This window comes from Varroa destructor, unplaced genomic scaffold (assembly GCF_002443255.2).
Source record: "Varroa destructor unplaced genomic scaffold, Vdes_3.0 BEIS01000002.1, whole genome shotgun sequence".
Taxonomy (NCBI): domain Eukaryota; kingdom Metazoa; phylum Arthropoda; class Arachnida; order Mesostigmata; family Varroidae; genus Varroa; species Varroa destructor.
In genome coordinates, this window is record NW_019211455.1 from 39,147,971 (window position 1) to 39,173,581 (window position 25,611).

A 25,611-nucleotide genomic window follows, 5' to 3' on the forward strand; every position below is an offset into this window, starting at 1 on the left:
GACGAGATTGAAGCCATGACAGATGCTAAAAGAAGATGTCACTACCGGTAATACTGCTAACTGCGGCTATCTTATGCGGTGTCGCGTGCCGATCCCTTTACGGTCGCGACATCAGCGGCGGCATCTGTTATGCCATCGCAGAGAGAAATTACATTCACAACTGCTAGCGTCTACTACGTTGGAATTAATTGCGTGTAGTGATCCTTAGTATATATATATATATATATATATATATATATATATATAGTTAACGAAATGACATGATCGAAAGTTAGAGGAGCATGATGTTGTCGAAACGCAAAGATCCTTTTCCCTTTGGAAATTATTCTGTCCTAGATATAATGTAAGGGGCATTTAATTCCGAAGCTATATAGACGTGCTAGAGACGTTTTGTTCAATGACATAGCATTATATTTGTAAATTGTGATATGACACAAAGACTATTGTTCAATTACGCTTCCGTTCTTGAGGTGGTATTTATTTTTAAATTTCGCGCCAAGTTTCGTGTTCCGTTTTCCTCTAAACAGCTTTCATGTAGGCAATTCCGTCCCTACATTTATTATATATTCATTTTAAATGGGTTTGTTTTTTACAGCTAGCAATTGTAGCGACACTTCTGAATGTTTCTGCTCAACCCATTTTGAGGTTCTTTGTGAGGTATCTAAATCGTCTTAATGAGCTGATGTGGTAAAAGGTCTGACTTTGACATCTCAAGTAAATGCTATCAGGCTATAGAATAGGTTCCTTGTCAACAGGCATAATGAATGACATCGTTCATTCATATATCTTAATGAAATTTCTTCTTTACGCTCAAACTTTAATTCGAATTTATTGAACTAAACTTGAGCAAATTTCAAGTTTCGAGAACGATATAGGCACCCACCTGCAACACTCAATGCTCGGATCCCTCTGTGCCACTTACAAGCGTTCATTTAAATAGCATAAAATTTACTAATTAGCTGGTTGAACCCACTGGTCCCTTTCAAATTAAACAGTACTTATATTATTAGCAATAATAGTACGCTCATGAAAGGTAAGCAATGGGAGCTCGCTCTTCACAAGATGGCAACGGTCAGCCACACTGGAATCTTATCTCTCTAATATTTCCTTACTGAATCATACCTGTCGTATAGACGGGATGCCCAAGCGTAGAGCTCGAAACATCAAATTAATTAGACTATTTATCGAGTTGCGTTCCTAACTATTTTGCTTCTGCTCAACATTTTCTCCTACTTCGGAACTCGGCTTGTTTTTTTTCTTTTGGTAAATCAACTAAAGTAATAGGACTGATGGTGACTTTGGGCTTTCCAGACAGCTCTTTCAAATCAGTTTTAAAAATAGTGATCTCTTGCTTGATAGGTTTAACTAAAAAAAAAAAAAGAAAAAAAGGAATTTCAATTTAACGGATGCCCGGTTCTTTTGCCCTATTTTCTACTACTTTTGCAGAAATGGAACTGATACAGCATTGCAGTCTACCTCGACTAATCGTATTCTAAAACGTCATCGGTTATAACGTTATCCCCATACTATTTTATATTTAAAATAAACAAAGTATAATTTTAAAGTTCAAATGAAAAACAACGAATACTTTTAACTAGATTTAGAAAAACAGAAGCGAGTCAATTGGTTACTGCTAATTAAGCTTGTCTTTTTCCTCTTCTGCTCCATATATGTATATACTTTATTCCACTGGGAAGGGAAAAAAGTACACTGCATATATTCAGTTCAATTGATTCAAAAGATGTACTCAAGCTGTCTGGTTCGTTTTTATATTTAAAAAAATACGTGGGGGCACGTTAGAAAATCCCCCTGATGGTGTTGCCCTTGACCTTCCTGTATATATATATATAGAGCATTATCTTTTAGGTGTGATAATAGCCTTGTTGTCTATTAAACATACGCTGGAGGGAAATCTCAATTCTCCACAATGTGCCCATGTGATTTTTTCGTGAGATGTATGGATTAGTACAATGTATATTGGTAAATTAGGCATGCAAATACTCATTTCAGAGCTCTGACAAAGGAAAAAAAACAACGATACCTTTACACTTGCTCATCTTATTTGCGTGCAACTATTATTGACTATTATACATTGATAAATAAATAAAATACTGAGACTATTTAAATTGAAAGGCCAATCAAAATCAAAAACGATCTGAAACCTTTATCCAGTTTTGTGGAAGATGGCGCTCTCATGCGTGTATCTCAGAACGCTTATACAGATGCTCGTATTGCAATTGCAAAAAATAATAACCTGTGTTTCCAAATACGCAAGGCCAAATCACCGGCCTAACCGGCTCCTCTTCTAACTCCCCATAATTATATTAAACGAATTATCCCAGTTCCAGTTGACTTTTAACGTTGCTGAAATCTCTGTTTTTCTTAGTATAGTATCAGTTATACATAAAAGAGAGTTTTATTTTATTTTAATTAAAACAGTTATATAATATATGCGAATCATATGATTCAACTTCTGAAATGGGCTGATACTAGGAGGTTAGGTTGCGCGCTTTTACGCTGATTCGGTTAAATCCAAATTATTATTAAACTACTATTGTATTAAATGGGTTTATTGCGTATTGTGATCTCGCGATTGTCGCTGTAGTCATTGTTTACCGAAAAGAGCAGACGAACTTTTCCGTCAGACGTCAAAAAATTAGCGGCCCATACACTAGGCAACCTGAAATCGACGTTAAAAAAAAAACATATTAATAAGCCAAATCAATCCTTTTGTAGGGATCGCAGCTGAACGTAGGACATGCATTACACACTTTCAGTGGATATTTTTCGATAAAATCGTAAATTTAAAGAAACAATATCTAAAACTTATCGGTCGGCGGAATCATCATAACGAGCTGCTAGAGGAGCGAATCCTTAGAAGTTGAGATGCAAACGCTCGATCATAAATTATTGGCCGTTCGATCAAAGGCATATTTCGAGCCACTGATTGTAGCATACTCGTTTGCAACATCCATTGTTAGATCATTCGATTGGACCATTTTTTTTTGTGAACTTCTAAGATCTGGAGGAACTCGAAAACTTTTCGGAGCTTAAATTCGATGGCTAAGACCGTTTAGGGTTGACGCATTGACATGCAAAAAAAAGAAAAAAAAAATTTGTTTGAAAAATACGAGAGAATTGTCCTACGTAATGGAGCCGTTTCTGCTCATTCGTAAGATTAGGGGTAAATTTTATTTATGCGTATAATTTTTTTAAACTTTATATCCGTTACCGTAAATTTCTATTAAGGAATTAGGATGAAATCTATTCGATCAAAACACGACATTTAATCTGCAAATAAAGGCTTCTTTATACAAAGAACATATATTTATAATAATAATAATAATCATGTAGCAAAGTAATCCACTGTCGAATAAGCGAGGGATGCGCGATAGAAATGACAACGGATAGAAATGAAATGACTGACAGTAATTAAGAACTGTCTTCTTCCCATTTCTTAGGCATGAAGACCCTTCCGCAGGCAACGATCTATTTACTTGCATGTTGTGTTTAAAAACGTTCTCTGCGCGCGGAAGGCCCCATCATTCGACCTACCAAACTTGCCTTAATACTTCTATATAGCAAGCTGTAGACAGGCTGGAATTAAGTTTGCCTTCTACAGTAGAAAACCTCAGACCTGTTTTTCTTCTGACATTTGGAAAATTTTCATCATTTGAATGTAATTTTTTTTGCCGTGTTTTTGCGTTGCTATTGCTCTTAGTAAGTTGGCAAGATTTTTCCTTTTATCGTGAACGAAAGCTTCAGCTGTCAACAAGCGATCTGGACTAGGGATAGCAGACAGCTTGCCACAAGCGTGTCTCCTCGAGAAGTTTTCAGTTGAGCATAAAATAAGAGTTAATATCGATACGCTCTGCTGGTACAATGTGTTCTTCGTCGAATTTAGACGGAAAAACATCGAGATGGGCATTAATGCCCAAAGGGAACAGCTCATTTTGCCCGAATGTTTTTGCCTTTACTGCCCAAAAATAGGTGTGAGCCTACTGCTGTGGAAAGAATAAGAAGCTTCAATGTGAGGCACATAAACATAGAACGATGAGAAATTGTCTGAATTTTATCAAGTAGATTTTCGAAAAAATGATTATGTGCATCGCTTTGCCTTCGCGGTTTTTGCTGGCCTGGCTTCGTTCAGACGCAAGAACGACAATATGTCTTTTATTAGAACATACAAAAATTCAAATACACCGAAATTATAATGTGAACGTTGTGGCAGCAGGAGGACACTTCATATATTGAGCGCATAAAAATTCTCTATTGACTTTTCGTCAGAATTGCTTACACCAAATACGTTCTGTGCTTCACAGGCCCTAACGCCAGTTGGAAGCCGTCTGTGGATCAATCCCCAAAATCGGTAGACATTCCTGACCAATTTGAAAAAAGACAGTTTGTACCCGAATGCATGAATACTTAGAAGATTATAAAATACGCGTCCTCATATAACTTTGATATGAGAATGGCGCCTTATTTTTGCAAATAAACAAGGTTCGTGTTGGGTTAGACAGAGTGTGGATTGAAAATCGGTACCGTTGACTAGGTTACAATTGTGTTGACAATAATTACGATTATCTAGAGACAATCATGTTCACTCAGCTCTAAAACCATTTTCCACCTTCAGTGCAATGTTAATTGTAACTTTCTACGTCTTTTTTGTTAAAAAGTGGTGCTTGTGACTTGAGCGAATTTGCTCTCTAACTCTCCGTCGATTCTCATTAGAAAAAAGTGGGCAAAGGATGCCCACTCGGTTAATACGTACCGTCAGGTTGTTGCTTGCTCAGATTTGCCCTGTCGGAAAAAGTATGGCCTTGAAAAGGGTACTAGGTACCGACTTCGAGATTGCGACCGTTCTTGAGTCATCGTTATTGCTGTTGGTCTTCTTCTGCTGCAGCCGTAACGCAGTTGTGTAATTGTGTTGTAATTTCGACCTTTTTCCGAGCCTAAAACGAAATGGAGAGGGGGAGATAAGGGGCTAAAGGAGCAACAGAGTGGAAGCATGGCGTCGCTTCTGCTAATTAACTTCCATTAATTAGTTTGCTCGTTAATTATTTTTGGCCATTCAAAAGCGGTCGTCTGCTGCTGCCGCCCGTTCAGTTCCCCGAGAAGCAATTGGGTCTCGCAAAGGCCGAAGGTGAGCGGACGAAGATAGCACTAAGCTTGAGTACCTATGTGCCGTAAGAATAGATCAGATCGCCCTCGCGGGTTCGATGAAGAATTACCTATTTCCACTCACACAATGATCTTGTTCGTTTTCTTGGTTGAGGTGGTTCGTACGATAGATTCATTATTTGTACGACAGCTTAATAAAACGCTAACGATATGTCGAGGTCAAGCCAGCATCTTGCATGTGAAAAAACCTCGTATCGATCAGGTGTTAAAGGCTTGAGAAGAACGCAGTTGACATCAACGGACTGCCAAGTTTCCTCTATTACATGAGGCACAAACGTCTCACAATCCGAGCCGGGGCATAGGGATCAAATGGCTATCCAATGCCCAAGTAATGTTAAACGCGATCATTAAATCAAAACACTTTAAGAGCGTATATACTCAGCCAACTGGGTTCACTTACAATTTGTTTGTACGGATAGACGATTTTATATTTGAATAATTACAGATGCAATTACTTTTAAACTACGTAAAACTAAAAATAATGGACAACCTGCCACAGACCTTCCTCAAACAGGCTTCCACTCTCTCGCGGCCCTTGTCGATGACGTCTGCTCGTCGTTTCAAGAAATCGATTGTGATAATTATACTACAACAAAGAGATCGTGCTCGCTTTGCTAACCCTATAAGCCATTTGCCTAAGGCCGTATATGATGCTTTTCTAACCGAAACGATAATTATAGGTAGAATTTTTTTTTTTTTTTTCGTCAAACAACCTGCTAGATCTACATAATTTAGCAAAAAATACATACAACCTGTTAAAACGATTCACCATTTGACGCTTGCCGGGAGTCGTAATCTTTTGTCAAACACTACCTACTTTACTCTTAGTACTTATTGTATTGTATGTCTTTCTGCAAAAGATGGCAGCGCTTGGCGTTGGGCCGTAAGCGATTACCTGATGCCGCTTTTGACTTGCTTTTGCCAACTGCGTTGGTAGTTCTTCTAAACAAACAATTTCTAGACAGTTTCTTAGAGAGAGAGAGAGAGAGAGAGAGAGAGAGAGAGAGAGAGAGAGAGAGAGAGAGAGAGAGATTTCTACAATTTTTGCTGCATGGCTCAGTGGAAACGTGTTTGCCTATCAAGAGAACAGGGAGCGCAGAAATAGCCCAGACCTAGATGTAGACACATGATCATTCCTTGGTAAAAATCTGAAAAACCAATAAAAAGGACAACGTATACATAAATAGTAATCTCTTATGCTGTTAGGCTCCTCCATATTACTTGTACTAAGGCCCCTAATGTAAAGGTTTGTTAAAGTAATGCTAAAGCAACGATAGCAAGGCCTGTCAGCTAAAAGTCAGTGATGGAAAAAAGTTCAAGGACGTGTGTAACCTTCATTAGAGGCCTAGATGAGCGACACTGACAAACAGAGGGCATACATTTACAACGTGTACGTCTGTGACTTCATAATTGATACAGAAATCCGAAAAAGCAAAGGTGTTCATTGTGTCTTCGTTCTCCACTTGGAAATTTTAGTTCCAAGTATGTGGTGATTAAAACGTGCCCCTATGATATAGTGCACCACCCATAACAGCATTCAATTGGCTTTCTAAAATGATCCAGGTGATAAGCCTAATGGGGGCTCGCGATTACATTGTGACACTGTGCTCAAGGCCGTTTCTCGTCTACAAAAAGCTGATACTCAGAAGGTGATTCATCAAAGTACAAAGCTTTACTGCATATAGCTTCTGTTCCATTCTTTATTATCTAGAATTATGGGCAAAAAGGAAAGTTTTCCTTTACGTTGATCATTTACTTTTTCTATAATCAAGTCGTCTTGATTAACTTGCTGATGAACAGTACAATTTTCGTATTCGCATTTCTAATAAGCTAATTCGACAGCATCGAGAGTTTATAATTTTTATTTTACGACGCTATACGAGTTCAACCTAGCTCCCCTGGGATTAGAGCCTCCGTTAATGAAATCTATCCTTTCGTTTTTGTCTAAAGTCTACTATTTATGTACGATAAGGCTTATCCAAATATTGTAATACTAACTGTCTTCAATAATAGGAGCGTTTACAATTACAGAGTAGTCTATCTAATGCGACTGTAGGACAAATCGACGGTGAATATTCGTCACCCATGATTATTGCTATTGTCTTTATTTAAATATTTACTAGAAAGCCAGTTTTTTTTTTTTTCAGTCGACACTTACGAGACCACAAACAATCGACATATCAGCTAGTTTTTTACGAAGGTAACTTTAAAAAGTTACAACTAGCAACGCAAAAAAAAACACAGCGGTAACAGGGAAAAACCGGAGCGGTGTAGGCATATCGTAGGGCGAAAAGTTTCCTTGTAGACTAGCAGTACCCAGAAAAAATTGTATCTTTTTTGCGATATAATCATTTCTGCATTCTATTGCATTACGAGTAGTCAATATTTTTTTTTTATCTAATCTCTACCGCGAAATGGATTGTAGACCGAAGGGCGGGACGGATACGAGCGATCTAAGATTTCAACCCTTGCAGAGAACGAGAATCGAATGCTGGTGAAAGTGGGCTAACTTTCGTTACAAGTTATATTGCTGCTATTAGAAAATTACTTTTCCCATGGCAGAGGCTTGTCTGGATCAATGTAAGTTAGGAAAAACTCAGATGTGAGAAAGAACATTATCGCCATTGCATTTAATGCCTTCTAACTTACACTGGTGAATGAGTCTACCTCCACAATGCGATTTCGCCTGCTTGTGCGGAACGGCTGACAGGTAATACTGACCTTCTACCGAAAATTTGCGTCCTTCAATTAAGCAGCAGTCTAATTAAAGCTATAGTAGAGTTTTGAGAATGATTTATTATGGCGAATAGTGGACCGTCACGGCCAATTGATCCGGTAGGCCATGATGTCACGCAGGAATAAAGTAAATGGCCCGTGACGCTTGCTTGAATATTCAAAGCATTATTAGCTAGATCAATGAGCGAATATCTACGGAATAAATAAACCAACGCCCCCAACAGGTACGTAACATCGACGGCACCGAAGGATGGACCTAAACCGGTTTTTGAGAAGCTACGTTTATTGCCCAAGGGGGCATAGGTTGCTTCCTGTTAGTAAACGTGAAGCTGAAACAATGCACGATCAGTCAAATTAGATCTGAATAAAAATATCTGCACAGTATCCGTGCGTGCAACAATAATGTACAGTCGGACCTAACCTACAAATCGGCATGTATGTCTCTACAGTTTGCAAGATAAATTTGACGCTTGCAAACGTCGTAGACAAACGGATAGTTGTGAAATGCAGCTTCTGAGCTAAGACATGTTGCAGTATTAGGTTAAGAAAGGCTAGTTAATTGTTATTAATAAAAAAACAATTTATGCCGGTTTTTCGGCGTTTGCCCAGTTATATAGCCATAAACTAACGTATTACGTATGCGCAACGTTTTTAACGTACTAGCCTGTGTTATTCCACTCTGTACATGCCTCTTATTTCGAACCTTGTAATTCAACTCTATGTTCCCTCCTTACCTAATCAGTACTAACTTTGATAGAAATAATTCTACAAGTTAGTTATTTGAAAATTAGTTGAAGCCTATGGTAACACGACAATTTTCGGGATTTGCAAACCGTGCATCAATTTTTGTCACTTTCCGTGTTTTAAAATAGTAACAAAGAGTTATACTTTATCGCTTAAGCTTGTTGACGATCATATCGTAAATTTGGCTGAGTCGCCTGATCTTGGACCCTTGAATATAACCCTCGGATCTTGAGATAGCCCTAGTAATAAATATGAATGAGTAGCTTTTATAATTCGGGTTCAATTTGGGTGGTCATCAATCAGGGTGATTTTACTAGCTGCAATTAGTAGGCGTTTAATCTTAATGGGTCGGGAAAATTCTCATTAAATAACAGGGGCCAAACAGATTCCACTCCTTTGGCCCCAACGTATTTTAAGGCTGAATAATTTTTCACAAGATTGTGGCTGAAGATCAAGTCGAATTCGCGATTACTCTGTCGACACATAGGCCGAATTAGAAATGTTACCGTTTGGGTATTTGGATGTCACCAGCCAGCATTGTACCACCATCATCAGAGCAGCTGGAAATTTTTTTTTTGCTATGCCTGACTAGCAACACACATCTGTATATTTACACTGTCGATAGGCCGTGAGCTAAACCTACAGAATGAGCATTAGCTCGGATGCCAGTTCTGGGCATGGCAATGGGTCGGTAAGTGTTGAATGAGTTTCATAAAATAGGTGAATATTATTATTCCGCTTCGATCCTAAGTTCTTGCCGCATCTGTAATTATTTGATAAACGGATGATAAGTGACCGCACAGCTAATAATACCTATTCATATTCAAAGCTCGAATGGGGTTTATTTCCCAAGAAAAAAAGTGGTAGTACTTCTCAATCCTAACCTCCACAGTGGTTTCTCTTCTTCTTGCGCAAGGCTCTCTTGTTATGAAGGACAACTTTACCATCTGCGTGACCGGTGAGCGTTGCTTTTTTTTTCAACTGAAGCATTCCATTTAATTAGAGGGGATTCAAGTGTAGTGCAATAGCACTTTCACGTAAATTAAACGCGTTTAGGTAAAGTACCTTTTTTTTTGTTCCGCCAAGCATACAAGATAGCTTCCTTCCCATAAAGGCCTTGGTTTCATGCAGGTAAATTCATGCTATTTTGTACTTTGAATTAGTATAGAAAACGTTTCAGCTTCACTGATAATTAAATATAAAAAAAAACATTTTTATCGACTTGATACGATCAGTGCGACTGTTTATTGAGCTAATGAATAACCACTTTTCATGCCTACTACATCTTTCCTATGGGACGTATTTTGAATTACTTGCAATTAATCAATACATTTCTTTTAATTTTAAGAATATAACAATGTCTGAAGTTCTCCGGCGTGAAACGTCCGGAAGTATTTGGATGGCGGATCATCACCCCGAAATAAACGTCACGTATGCAAGCCTTTACTTTTTCTCCGTCTGTTTAGGCACACACCCGCCTAAAATATGTAGCCTCTCAACTGACGTTTTTAGAACTTCTTTTAGATGGATACGTGATCGCTATTAAATCTAAACAATAACAAGTGATTCAATAGTCTTAGAATAAGTGGCGCTATGCCACACCAAATTGCTGGTCACATTCAGGCTCTTGCGACATCTCCCTCTTATAGCTAAGTTGAGAATTTATTTCTACACCTACCAATTGGCAAGTCATAGATCTGTATTTTTTATGCTAAGAAGCAGATCTCCGTCAACTTACCATTATAACCTAATTTATAGTGGGCTGCATGTTTATACAAGCGTACAATTCAGGTACTGTTAATATGTTTGTTTCCTCTAATAAAACTACAGTTTGTGTGAATGTAATCTTTTTTTTTTAAGATAATTTTGCCTCAAACTATCATACTACCCTAACATGATTCATGAGGCATTCATGATTAAATGTTAGACTCCTCATAAAGCCTTTTTCTTTATCTGTTCTTACTCGTGAGTAGACTTCGAAATGATAGGCTAATGAAAAGTCTAGCGTGTCCTTCTATAGGCTATGGCTGTAAGCAAAGGTGCATCGCATAGATGGCCTATTATTTTTCTGCAAATCAGATTAGCAAAGCATCACTTCGCTATACGCTAACAGTGTTATTTGATTTAAAGCAATAGATTCATTGCTTTACAGAAGTTTATCTAGAATATAGTAACACATACTCGTCATTATCTGTTCGAGAAGCTTACTAGCTTGCACATCATGTATTTCCACTGTGCTATCAATGGAGTTAATTTTCTCAAAACGATAGGTTTTACTGAATAGCATTAAAAACATTAGCATCAAAGCTATCACAGAACTGGAAGCTTCTTCTACATTGTCCAAACGTAGGGCATTTCATTATTGCTTGGGTAACGATGAAGATTAAGTGGTAATCGTAAATACTAGGTAAGAAACGAAAATTTGTTCGTTGCGACCTTCTGCGTTGTCGACCGGTTTATTTAGTCACTTTGGTCCAAACTAGTAATCTGCTGCTAAATAAATCAGTTTTTGGGAGCCTATTTGCTATCAAATAAACGATTGCATGTTTCATTTATTCGTGACTGGAGGAGACGACAATTCGTCGGAACGAGGTCCGAACCATTTGCTGGGCGCAAAGAATCTTCAGGGTGCAAGGGTGCTTCAACGGTTTTTTCTGCCATGCAATATATTATAGGGTTTGACATTGATCCCTCTATCGAACATGTCTTCTTGTAAAAATGCAATCAATCGATGCAGCTAGGCCATTTAAAAATCCTTGTTACTCGTTTTGCTAGAGCATTTCCCGATTTACAGGAGGCGTCCATTCCCACCTAGTGCAAATCATAGTCTTTTTGGGCTGAATACGTAGTCTAACTCTGGATTTGAGCGTATCCCTTGCAGGTACCCTTTCATTTGTCTGCTTTATATCAACATATAGACACCATTTCTTGGCTCCTATAACGGTTCTCTAGAAGAATTTGTCGTTGCGACTACACGTTACTCGACGCTGCGCGACATGCTAAGTGTCCGAAAGGAGCTGTAATTTCCTGAACGCTTTATCCAGTCTATGGCGAGCCGAAGCTTCTAACTTCTAATAAAGTTCAGTATCCTCTAGATGCATAACGGCAGTCGACTGTTTGCAACGAGGATATACAGCAGAAAAAACATGTTCGAATATGGTATAGAAGTAAGCTATATTTGCACTTGTTTACTACTAAGGCAAAAAAGAAACGGTAAAACGCTTAGCTTTGATCATCTAAAACTCTATCTTATCTTATATATACAGACCAGAAATCAAAACGTTTGAACGAGCAAGCGAGCATTCTATACTTTTTGAACACCTCGAAGTAAATTATTTGTAACTAAAAACGTAAAGAAGAAATAAGTACCAAAGGGCATGCATCAGGTTCTCGATTAGGAACGAAGCTAAATACTGGAAAAGGGCCCCCGGAGTGCTGCGAAGGGCTTTTCGGGACTCGACTATTAGTCAGTGCCCAGTGTTTATATGATACCAGCTGTTACGTGAGGGATGCGAAAACACCGATGACGATTCTTGTTCTGGGCGACTTGTTACATCTAGTGCGAGGCATGCAAGAGGTAGAACAATTTTTATTAGAGATTCGCCGAATTATACTCAGGGAGTTTATGCAGGAGTAAGAGATTTCAAATGAATCATATAGAACGATTTTGAAAGAACCATCAAAGACGTAAAGATTGTGTAAATTATTGCAGACAACCGCTAACAACTGTGGCGAAAGAACCTCATTGCGTCTAAAAAAAAGTTACATTTGCTTCAAAGTGTCATCACGGGGAACGAAACGTAGATGTGCGGGTATACCGTGAAGTCAAAAACACAATCGTCCGATTATCGCTTCGAAGACCAATTTAGACCCAAGCAAGCTGCAAAGTTCAAATGAAAAGCACACTTATTCTTACTATCTTCTTCAACTATTGAAGTGTTGCCGAGTTATCAATGCCGAGTGGTACTATCATTATGGAGGAGTTGAAGAAAACTAGGTATAGCTGTCTATAGGCCGTGGGTTCTTTACTACGATGCTTCACCTGCTTACTACTGCACTAGGTTCTACGGGTATTGTGTTACTTTGCAAGAGAGCTCGATGTCTGTTTTACCTTAATTCCTGTAGCTGTTTATCAGATCTAGCCCCCCTGTGGCCTTTCCTCTTCCAACGCTCAATACGTATCTTAAAGGGGAAAAGACTTACGCAATTAGAAAAACTCAAGAAAAGGAAAAAGCAAAGCCGAGATTTATTTCAACAACTAAGCTCGCAAAATATAGGAAGAAAAAAAAAAGGAAAAAAATAAGAAAAACCAACGATGGTATGTTAAATTCGAAAGCCGTTACTTCCTTTGAAGACAATTGGGATTTGGACACTTGAGGTGGCACACCGGCTTTGTATTGCTAATACCCTTTTAGCACAATTGTTGTCTTTTCTTTATGTGCCTCTTCTCCCCCTTTCGTTTTCCTTTCTCTCCATTCCCTGTTTGGACATGTACCAGAGTTTCTCCATTTGTCGTTTCACCTCGGCACAAGCCCGGGCAGATTCTCGCACTGAACGATGTACAAGGGAAGCCGAACGAGCGCCGTGCGTTGCATACGATTTCGTTTCGGTCACGGCCAAATAAATCCCAAGCAGAGGAAAGGTACCGCCGCTCAGCTGGTGCTGTACATTCTGCTCTCCCAACGGACACGAATTAGTAAACATAAAGGAAAGAGCGTTGGAAATGCCGGTGCTAAATTAAGAAAGAAGGTCAATCAATGACTGAAACTAGCTGACGGCGTTGACTTGTAGCAAGACTGTGACTACTAATCAGCAGGCCGCTGTCGAAATGGGGCCGGCTGGGAGTAGAGGGTGGGGCAAGAAGCACCTTTCACAATGGAAGGTGCATTTCCCAGATCGATGCGTTGCAATACTGATGGTTTCGACAGCTCGTTGTTTACAATAGCAGAGGCCACTGGATAAATAGTGCGCATTTTAAGTTCCGCTCTAACTCCCAATAACTTCCCTACACTTATCGTGGAATAGCATGACTAAGCTGTAGCCAGCCCGTTATTTACCATATATTCCGGTATGTGCCAATGATCTCCCAGACCTGTTTTAATACTATAGATATTTACTCCATTTAAACCATCTGGAATTGACCTATTCGAACGAAGAAAACCTATCTGACTATGACACTTCTGTCAAGGTCGTTAAAATAGGACGTCAAAACAACCAACTGAACTTTTCGGTCCAAACACCGTAAAATCGTTCTCATACTTACGCGTTCGATTCACGGTACGAACACCTTAATTCATTATGTGACTGTATGACAATATGAACATGTTTAGCTAAATTTAAGTAAATTGTTGGCTAACGTCCTGTAAACAAATTGCTCTAGTCTGCATTTGCTTTGGTTGCCATAGGAACATTAAACACGAGACCTTTAATTTAATAACATGGTTGATACCGCTTGCGTTCAATGTTTCTATTATAATGTTTTACTTTATCAATAAATTTTGGAAGCTCAAGACCGCGTCAGTTAACATGCCAACAACGGGATTTATACCGAAAACCTTCTGGTTTCGAGGCCCAACACTGCGACCCACCCCATCTCGCAGACAGATAAATCTATAGCGGATCGTGCATGCATTATTGTAAGTATTACAGGTGAATACGCAATAGCAATTTAAGTAGGTAAGCACTATTGAGATAATGAGAATCACTTTATAAGCGTGTAATCCTGCGGATATTAGCTATAAAGATTCATTCATGATTGTTACTCCCCTCATTTCGCTACTGTCACCTCTTGCGGGTGATATACGCCCCTCATACGCATACGAATGTAACAGAAATAGACCGCATCGGATAGCGCCATCTGGTTACCCTTCAGTTAGCTGTTTCTTTGTTAGTAGTCAGCCTTAAGAAAATTTATTACCCAACCACCGAAAAAGGTTCATTATTCTTATGGCCCTTTCTGATAGGCAGAAGCTCAATATCGCAGGAGATGAATGGAAATAACACACTGTTCACCGACCTCAATTAGATTCCTGCTTATCGCCAAAATTGCGGTTAGCTCCACTTTTCAGCTGTCAATACATTCATGGTTACATTGAGTGCATCATGATTCGTATCCGGCGTAAATCCGAGCTCAGAAACACCTACTTCTTGTGTTTCCTTTCATATATGTCTATTTCTTGTCTCTAAATATTGAAAGCCCACTCTCATATGGCGGCTCCACAATTTACGCGCATGTTCCGTGAAAGGCATTGGACTATTTAGATTCTTTGCCTAAATACGTATACTTGTATCACTTCTCCATGAAAATCTTTGATGAAACGTACACTTTTAGTTATCACCAGCTAATTACGAGGTTGTGGTGGGGTTTACTTAACACTCAAGCAAAGCAAGCAAAAAAGAAAATACTGGTTGAATGGAAATCGAACTAATAGCTCCGAGCATTTCAGTCTAAACAGTCTTTTCAATAAAAAAAAAGAAAAAAAAAATCCTCCTATAGGAAAAAAAAAAATTCCTATAGTCTAATGCAGCCAAATAGTAACAGCGTTAATGGCCTATATTATGTAGGGGTATTAGTTGTAGTCAACATAGCTTTCTCACAATAGAGCCATCGCGTTGCTACAATTCCTAGACTTTTAGGTCATCAGCAAAGATGCATCTAGGTCAACATGTACTTTTTTAGATTATCAATTGAAGTAAATGCAACCGATTATTTTTGTTGTTCGAAAGCGTGTGCTTAAGAGATAATCCTGCTTATTGTTCCATTGATCCTATTCTTATTAGGGAACGTGTTCGCTTTGTGCAGAGAGTACTTGCTCCTAATCTTTTCTTCGGTTCACAACCCAAAGGTTTAATGCCATACATCCATGTCAGCATCCAGGAAGGATCTACCGCGCATAGCATCGCAGACGCTCGAACTGTACGTAACCTCAATAATAGTTGATTGAAAGTGAAATTAATTTAAAAAAAGAAAACTGCTAATAGAAGGTTTTCAAAAAACAATGATCGTTCAACGAACTAAAAAAACATCGTTGATATAACTTCGAATAGCATTCAAGATCACAAAAACACGCAAAGCCATCTTAATCCAACTTGTATATTACTGCATTATATATAGTTATTGAGTTAGCATACATGAATCTAGAAAAGGAATAGACCTTGAGTACGGACTATTGAGACCGTCATACGAAATCGACATTTATATATTGTTGTAGTTTCATTGAGAAATAACGGTGAACCGATAGTATCTACAAAGCGATCGACATCCTAAATTAAAATTGACCTTTTTGTGACAAAAAAGGAAAAACCCAAGGGACCTAACCCCCAGAAAGGCATATGAGCACACAAGAGACGTACGCCAGAATCCAAAGATCAAGCGAAGTTCAAAACAACGCTTGTGGCCTAATGTTACGAATCTGAAATTGTTTGGTCGTTGCTTCTATCCTGACAACCCGTCTACGTAAGTGATTACTACCGTTGAGTTTGTTATTCGCTAAACGCCAGTAGGCACCATAACTAATCATATGTGGGCCTTAAACCGTACTGGTCCTACATTCTGATCGGTGGGTTGTTCTGAATTTTAACTAGCTAGTAAATGGCAACCGTAGAAGTTATTTTGAGCCTTCATCGACAACTACCTACGGCCAATACATCAACGTTTCGATACGCGCTACACTGAAACGTTGCTATCTAGAAGATTTGTGCTACTTATTTTGTGCGCAATTGTTTTATGATCAAACGCTACTTTATGACGCATGCACCATATATGCATACATAAACATCTATGTATCACATACCAAATTCGTTGTCATTTTTGAGACCCTATGCCAAATCCAGCTATGTTACATGAAAGACCTAAACGGGCAAATACATTAGAGTTAAATAAGCAGAAGCTAGCATAGAGGGTCATTAGGTCAGTGATTTTTAGCGCTAGTTTTAAGCGCAATCATCGCCCTCTCCGCAATGAGCCACGTTCAAGCAGCTGCTGTACATCTTTACAATGCGAAAAACTAAAACATTTATATTATATAACTAAAATACTTGTATTATATTTAATAGTATACATCAGTGTGAACGAATGATGTCTAGGGGCCACGCCGCGGAAAGAAGGCCCTTCTTTTTTTTTTCTCCAAGTGTCTAAGTGGCAAGAACACGGGGTAGCTATTTACATATCCTGTGTATTTATCTGTAGCCAACAGTAGCAGGGTAAACGCGACCTTTGAAATGCGGAAGTCTGTATCAGCATCAAAGCGCGACCCTGACTTCGATCAGTCGCTGTTCTAAAATGCGCAGAACACAGACATAACTTCAAATGCGTTCTTCAGCATCACGACACCGACATTTGCGGCATAACGACGTTATGGCAGTGATCATCAACGTTTTTAACTCATAGCACGCAATCGTCGAGTAAGGAGCTGTATTCGTAATGATAGTCAATAGAAGAAAACTTAACCAAATGTTGCAAATTACGACCCCGCTACTCCCGTTCTAATCGTACCTGCCAATCAAAATAATGTCATCGAAAGGCGAAATACCACGTGATGTTATGTTTTGCTAGAAGTCTGCTACAGGGACAGTGTAGTGCTCTCTCAAGCCAAGACCTTCCTCACTCTTTTTGAAGCCATCGTCCGCTATGAGCTGCCCTTGACTAGCGATGGCCTGCCCTAGCTATGAGGTACGTATCGTGTGGCGGAATTTGCCCGTAGTCTGAGTATTCATTTTGAGAATAGCTCGACATGAAATGCTATGATGACACGGCGATGACCAGTCTCCAGCAGACTGTAAGCACACCACACCTCCACATTTGTATTATATGGGGCAACAGTTGTAGCGGTCCGAGAAGGACCAAGAGGAGTGGAGGACGGCTGATACTAGTGAGGGTGGCATTGCGTTGTCACACGGGGTGATTGGAGAGTGAGGGTAAGGTACTCGTTATCTGTTATAACAACAAAATAGTGTATTTCGTGACAATCTCGTGTTTAAGCATTTGTTGGTTTCGACGGGCCTTTCCTTAAGAGACTGCGATCTCCGTTCCATTTATGGCACTTGGTAAACCGTTATGTCATTAGACATTGATGCCTCGGTGACAGATTAAATACCGCGACCAAAAACTTCAATAGTAGATCATGAAGGTGATAGCTGTATGAGCGAAGATAATAACAGTCCCTTTCAGCTAATAAACCAGTTAAAACCCTCTTTTTCCAAATATGTATACGCACTATGAACTTTCTACAATGGTACAAATTATATGACTTATATTTTTATAAAGAAGTTAGTCGTACCGGCGATCACAACAACATCGATCACAGTTGCAGAAACGTTCTTAAGCTAGCACCCTGCAGATATCGTAAACCGCATCTTTTATATTCCAATTGTGTGGGATCAGTAAAAAAATTACGCAGCATACGATAACTATTGCTATGACGGTAGTGATGCTACTGGTGATTGCAAGACAGAAGCTTATGTACCGTGACAGGCTGTCCTGTCGCAAGCACCGTCCTCCACTGTGAGTACGGGAAATATCGGTTCTATTCTTTCGTTTACGATTGTTCTATTCATTTGCAAGCGCTAGGGATTCCATTGATATCGATGGAGAACTTTGAAAGTCTTGAAAATATTCTGTTAACACCAGTGTGATGTGGGAGCCAGTTGTGTTTACCGCAGATTAATTACACCTAACCTATTTGGTTCTGAGGGTTAGCTAAACCCTCTTGTGAATACCGGTCGTGCTCTGTTGGATTGAAAAGAATAGAATGCATCTCGCCTATGGTATCTATCATTTTAGAGTACAGCACTTTACTGTTTCTCGAAAGGCTACGATTTGCCGCGTTATCGCTTCGAAAATACGTGTACAAACGTGTGTACATTGTGTCTTGAGGCCGTTAAACTCATACCCCAAACTATGTTACAACGTAAACATTCAAAACGATCATCGTACGAAGCAAAGCTAAAGTTACAGCATTATACAAAAGTAGACGGTGTTTTCCGTTGATCGCGTGAGCCAACTTAATATTGCGCCGGTCGTCGATGAGGTTACACACTTAGGATCCACATTTACGTATAGTTATCGGATTTGGGCCTAATGCGAAGACAGGTCTATTCGTGCCAGCTTCCTGCATGAGGATCACGCTTTAGGAAGTTAATACTCGAAAAGTGTTTGCCTCTACTGCAATTCCATTATGCAATCTATGTTGTACGAAGCGAATGTGGGCTATAGGGCTGCCCATGTCCAGTTCAGAGTTCGGTAGAAACACTTACTGGAGAACAAGCCTAGAAAGGATACGATTTAATTGAACTATAATAGTTCCCTAAACAAACAAGCCGTCGTAGAATCAGGTTGTTTCTTATCGAAGTGAAGTTCTACATCTTATATTATAAAATTTAATAGCTATAAAATATCAAAATGTTTGGCTATTTTTGACAGAATTTTCTCATACTTAATAATTAATACATTATAAACAACAAGTATTTGCACTAGTGACGTTAGAGCTCATCAACCCAAGTCTTCAGTACTAAAACAGTGCGAGATTATTAACTTGCTTTCCATTTCAATGAGCTCCTAGCTAAATTCAACAGTTGTATATGACTGTTCGTATTTGACAATGTTTAAACAGGAAACTCATGAAAAGTACGTTCGCTATCGGCTTGGCACATGCTGCCCACCCACTCATCCATCTATCCTTTTCATCGTCTCATAATAAGGAACACCTTCTCAATGGGCGACTGAACTGAGTTCAAGGCATGTCTACGTCTACTGACGTCAGGGCGTAACTTGGCCACAGTTTCTACAAGTGCAGGCCACTTCAAACCGCGAGATGTTCCCTTTCTATTTCACTGCCGGATTAATAGAGGAGCTGCCTCTATTGTCGATGTAGCTTAGTAAAAAGGACGTAATGAAGTTAGCAAGTCACGTTGCCACCTTAACTATCGTCATTAATCATTGTATCCGCTCATGTTACCCAAATCCGTTGAATTAACGAGTGCCACAGACACTTACGGCTTTAAGAGAGCGATAGAAAGGCCTAACCATTTTATCTGGGCCCATCGATCGCGTCGAGCTACCGTTTAGATAGAGACAAACATACAGCGCAAGACGAGAGACTTGATCTGCGCTTATCTTACCATCACCGTCAAGCTGGGGTTATTTACCTTTCGCATCTACAATGTATTTACTGCACAGATGCCGTTTACCAGCCAGTAAAACCAACACTACATTGGACGTTCTACCCCACACTACAACATAGCGTACTGCAGCACTGTCGTCTTAGTCGCACCGATATAACCTTCTCGCCTACGAACTACAACGCACTCCTTTCTGTCTGCTCTGTCTGTATGGATATATATATATACATATATATACATACATATACATATATGTACATATACATATATATGTTGTTTCTGATGCCACTAGGCGCGCGAACCCACACGTATCGTAGTATCATTGCTACTCATCGTTTGATCCCACCACCGCCCGTCCGCAGCCGAAATACGTTTCAGTTTCATTCTGTTCCTTTTGGATTCTACTGGCTGTAGTTCATAAAACAAAATAACCGTCTATCTTTGCGTGATCCGCTGCAACAGAAGGTACCGCTGAACATCTGCAGACTGACAGCGTCTAAAGCTTTTAAGAAGACTTGCTGGGAACGCTCTATGCCTTGCGTGCCCCGTCTCCTCGTAGGTAATATTTTAATGAGTCGTGAAATTTGTGTACGCTTTATAATGCAGAACAGATCCAGTGAATGCGTGAAAAACAAGCATATAAGACGAAAATATCGATACGATCAACTCCTTGATTTTGTTCGAAAAGCTAAAATTAGTGGTTGTGCTATGTGTTGCTGTATCTTCAACTTTATTTGTGAAAACTTTGAGCTTATATAAAAGGTTTTTCGACTGACGACCATTTTCAGGGCATCGCGCGGACGTTTGGGAAGCGATTCCATCACTTCCTGAAACAGAGCAACTTCGGTGTCAAACTTCATTGGGGCCTTCGCAAAACTATCATTGAAGATCTCCCCCAGGAAGACCTGCACAATGGGCGGTGGAGCAATGTGGTTTGTGGTGTGCATACCAAAAGAAGACAACGAGAAAGGTACGTATTAGCTTGAACTCACTGGCACACAGAAATAGGCTTCGTATTTGAATAACACGAGAGCAATTATTATGAAATCAAAACAAACTAGCCAGCTTTGTGGCACGAAGAGTGCCACTTTGTAATTTCACAGTTAGTCATTTATTAAATTACAGCATTTCTATTTTTTAGACTACTTGATCGAAGGCTAAATAAATAGACCTTTACTATTTTTCTATTTGTCACATATATTCTATGGGTTGAATTATCAGCTGCCATAACATAACTCTAAATAGCTTAATATAAATATAGTCACTATTGATGTTTATCATTTCAATGTGCCTCAAACACCATTACGGCCCAGTTTCGGGTCAGGGGTTCTCCATAAGTTCCATTTGCATCTGTTAGGATCTTCACGTCCTAGACACATCGTTTCTACGGCACTGAGTAACTACAGATCAACGTAAAAAGAAACGTTTGCACAGCATAGAATGTTTTGGAACTTCTCTTACATAATGGAACAATTAGAACGGCCAAATTCAACAATACACAGAGAATATATATATATATATATGCTATTATTTTATTTTTATTTTTATTTATTTTTTTTTTATTTATATTTATATTTATTTATTTATTTATATTTTTACCTTATGCTCTATTCTATAGCGCGCTGTTTGCGATGCATGTTGCCGGTTAGGTGTACAGCAGTGTTTTTTTTTTTTAACTTTAAGTTAATCTATAATAAATTTCTAACACGAACTAGTTAGGAACAAGTGTGCTGCACCTTGCAAACAAAAGCAGGAATCCTTTATCAAAAAAGGCTTTCGTACAATGCTTTGACGTGTCCGTTGACAAAACGCGCGTGTCCGTTTGCAGGCTGGCAGCTGTTTTTATGGTCTTGCTGCAATTCATAATTACTAAACTACAATACAAGAGCGAACGAGAAATAAAACGTTTAGATATCTCAGAAGGTTACCTGAGAAGACGATGGGCAATCGTAGAACGCGTAACGTCGGCATCATCAAATACAGCTCTTTAAGACGTTTACTAATATTTTAAAGCGAATTCCATACATGATAAAAATAAAAAAGCGGCTTGGGGCATAGCTTGTTTGATTTTTCAGGTTAGTTCTACGAAAATCTTTTCGGCCGCAAAAAAATTGAAATACGCCCTATACTACCGTTAGGCGTCACGCTGTTGTTGAATTTGTGCTTTTTGTTATCAGTAGACAAGTTGATTTCAAAAAGAATTAGCTTTATCGCTAAGTGTCAGATAAACTGAAGACGCTTTATTTCTACGATATAAACAGTTTTAGTCAAGCGGCAACTTTACAATGATTTTTTGCTCGAAAGACAAATACAAGTTAGAGAAGGTTCATGCCACGTTTTCACGACTGATAAGACGGACCTCAATCATTCATCACTATTTTCCGCTAGACTTGAACAGGATGGATTAGAAAATCGAAAGGGTTGCAAAATCTTCCCTGAAGCTCTCCTATCAATACGTAAGATTTGCGCGAGTCCGCTGGCAAACGAGACGAAGACCCAGCATCGTCGGCCATTGGGCGCAGTGGTCCAATAAAAGGCGAATTAGAATTGGGAAGATGAATCGAGGAGGCTACTTACCCAGTTCTTCGTACCGCAGCTGGTTCTATATTGGCCCTCCTTCTCTGTGTTTTGAAAGTACTTCGTTACAAAATCTGCTGTTCACTCGGTTCCAGTATTAAACAACAGTTTTAATCTCCAATGAGTAGATCAAACTGTGCAGTATTCAACATACTGTGTTGTATAATCTTTTCTAGTCCTAGGATATATATATATATATATAAGCATTAGACATCGGGGCTGACGCTAAAACGCGACTTTGAATTATTCAAAGCTAAATTTTTCTAATTAGGGAGACTTTGAAGATTGCTCAGATTGCACACTATACTTCAAGCCACTTTGATAAGAAAGTAATGAACTTCACAGTTACTGTTGTTACGCCGCTAATTATGCTGCATTATATATTGTGGTAAATAGACATCTTTCACTGTCGGTATATATGTGATTATTTTTCTTTTTGAACCTGCGACCTCTCGACATTTAATGGGCATTGGAACATTTGTTTAACTTTTAACCCTCGTTTTTAACAGCTCAAATTCCTTCTCCGTTCAAAACATTTCTGGTGAACTTCAGTATGCGGGTGTTTTCGAACGTACTAGCCTGATTAAAACAAAACTTTCTAGACGTCTTCAAGCAGACGACAGCGTCACATTTAGAAACATGATTTTAATAGGTGTGTCTAACGTCGACGTACACTTCGTAAATCTTATTGGAATCGATCTAGAATCCTGTGGACAAAAACTCGGAAATCTCGCAGAGTTCAGGAAATGTTACGTTCTCAAAATAACCTCACAATCTATGTTTCCTGTGTACCCTGACAACAGAAAAAGAGTTATTAATATTATTACGTATTGCAAATTGGTCGAACACTCAACCCGGCCGAGGGCCATTTCGTTCGGTGAACAATGCGCCCCCTATAAGCCCCAAGTAATAAGCCGCTGCAAAAGACGTATTGTAATGTGAATTTTCTGTGCGGACTATAGTAGACCCTTTCGGGTCTGCATGCTCTGGTTAGAATCACTGTGAATGACTTTCGCAAAGCTGACTCGGCCTTACAGGGTTATTACTAATAAAACACACGCTTTGCCACATCTGTTTGTACCCTCAAGCTCCGCGATGTGCCGTAACGCTGTCTTCGGACTGAACGTAAGCGTGATGACATAGGGTATACGACATCGATCCTATACTTATACATATATAGATTACCTGGAAACACATATGCACATGATGGTAGAGACCGTTGCAGAGGGTTCAATTGCCCCTAGACTACGATGCCTGGAAAACATTTAACACAACTATCATCAGCTGGTAATAGTTGAGGTCGACGTGGATCGTTCGGTGCCTGCTTAAATACGTATCCACTGCGCTCTGATACAAACTGTGATTGATTTACAATCTTGCATTAATTAGTATATAATTGTTTCCGAGTGAGAGAGGGAGCTAAGGACGACTAAATAATGAGATCGTATTAGAAAGCCATGCAAGAAGATTGCGTACCTCGCAAAGTGATCACAATGTCGCTATATCTAGAATATGCTTGATCAAATAAATAGGGCTAGAAGTACGCCTTATCAGTTCCACTACTAAAAAAAATTGTTTTCGGTCTATTTTTGGCGCGTCACGGCATCTTTCAAATATCATTTTTGCGTATCACCAATGTGTATAGCCAGTACGCGTTTGTAAATTGATGGTTCTATAACAAACTTCCATGTTATTTTTTACGGCATTTATATGCCTTTTTACCTTCTATAGATCCAAGTCGTGATTCTGATATGAAAACTTCACACGTCATTAGCATGGTGTATTTGTTTATGTCCCATAGTAACCGATTTTCCTATCTGAATCGCCGAACATAAATTGAGCTTATAGTAATATTGTCTGTATGAATCAAACATAACGGTGCCGATAAGCTGATACGGCTAAATGGTGATCTGTCTGTTTTACCTATGGAATATGCTGGGCGACGATGAAGGATCGGGTCCGGATCACTTTATCCAGCCATTCGTGCGGTTCTTTTACCACTACGAATGGTAATATTAGTCAGCAGCCATCACGCACCCGTATGATAATATTATGCTATTAGCCGCTACCTAATTTTTCCCTAAACTTCAAGCCAGGAGGGTCATGTATGTTCATGAATTCATATCGTCGGACACAAGTTATGCTGCACTGTCAGTTCGCTCAGCGGCACCAGCTTACCGTATTATAATATTGTTGATCGCAGGCGATAGAAATTATAGTAGGTTTGAGCAAAAAGGGTTAGGTTAGGTAGTCATATTTTTCGAATGCATTTTTCATTTGCCACGAAAAACGTTAGTTTCTTTTTTAAAATTTACTTGCACACTACAACAATGGTCCTAGGGCAGACTCCAGTGGTAATTGTATGTAAAGGGATGATCAGTTTACTTTAAGACCTGCAGATTTAGTAGTTACTGGCACTTAGCTATTCCAGAATGTTCTCAGTTGTAATAGGCGTCATCTGGTCTATAATTTTACCCTAGAGCTTATATTTGCGGTACATAGGCCGTAGTTAAGCGCTTGAGTTAACGAACTATCCACGAGGATCAAGCTGATAAATCTCAATAGGATCAATCGACAGTCTACATCGTACACCCTCATTTTGCGTATCTGAGTTTTCGTGTGCTAAAACGTATTTTGTTTTTAATGGTTCTTGACTTAGAATTATCTTGCACTAGTAACACAATTCAAAAAATAAAGTCTTTCATTGTAAACATGAATGTTTGCTATCTAAAGAGTGAGGTTTCATCAGTCTGTAAGTGTTGATACGTAATCATTCGGAATGCATCTGAAGCTTCCGTAAAGGTCAGTTCCCCAGAATTGGTCGTGGAAGCTTTTTGCTAAACATGATTCTTCCTCGGAAAGCTGAATGGCTCCTGCCAAAAATGCTAATGTTACATTAGCACCCACGACGCCCCTATTTGTCGCCTGATATAGTGTGGTGCAATAACAAATGTAAGATAATTACTTGTTTTTGAAAGAGGTGGATTCAGAGACGCGTAAAAATGGACAAACGTAAAGAAGACGAGTGGCAGAGAAGGACGCAATCCCGTATGATAACAAGTAGCGTGTAATATAGCGTCGTTTTATATTGAATTTTCTAACATGCCAAGGAATATATCGACCCCACTTCGTCGTAGACATACTGTCATCTACCATTACATGAAATATATAAAGTCGAAAAACTACGTGATACATTTTCTAATTTGTAATAAATACATAACACGTAGAGGAATTTCCGGTACGTCTTATATATAT

General features: G+C 39.1%; 1 protein-coding gene across 6 annotated transcripts in view; it reads left to right on the forward strand.

The window, feature by feature from the left end:
• The first annotated feature begins 15,441 nt into the window (after positions 1-15,441).
• LOC111245921 (uncharacterized) overlaps positions 15,442-25,611 on the forward strand; it is a 32,558-nt gene continuing 22,388 nt past the window's right edge. Inside the window, exons 1-3 of one of the 6 annotated variants that reach the window (XM_086978727.1) lie at positions 15,445-15,577; positions 15,959-16,117; positions 20,568-20,749. In XM_086978727.1, coding sequence (XP_086834853.1) covers positions 20,692-20,749 — 58 coding nt within the window. In that variant the 5' untranslated portion in view covers positions 15,445-15,577; positions 15,959-16,117; positions 20,568-20,691. Of the gene's footprint in view, positions 15,578-15,958; positions 16,118-18,034; positions 18,164-18,471; positions 18,994-19,271; positions 20,339-20,567; positions 20,750-25,611 lie in introns of those variants that run through there. The other 5 variants (XM_022794928.2, XM_022794927.2, XM_022794932.2 and 2 more) reach the window with 5 other exon arrangements.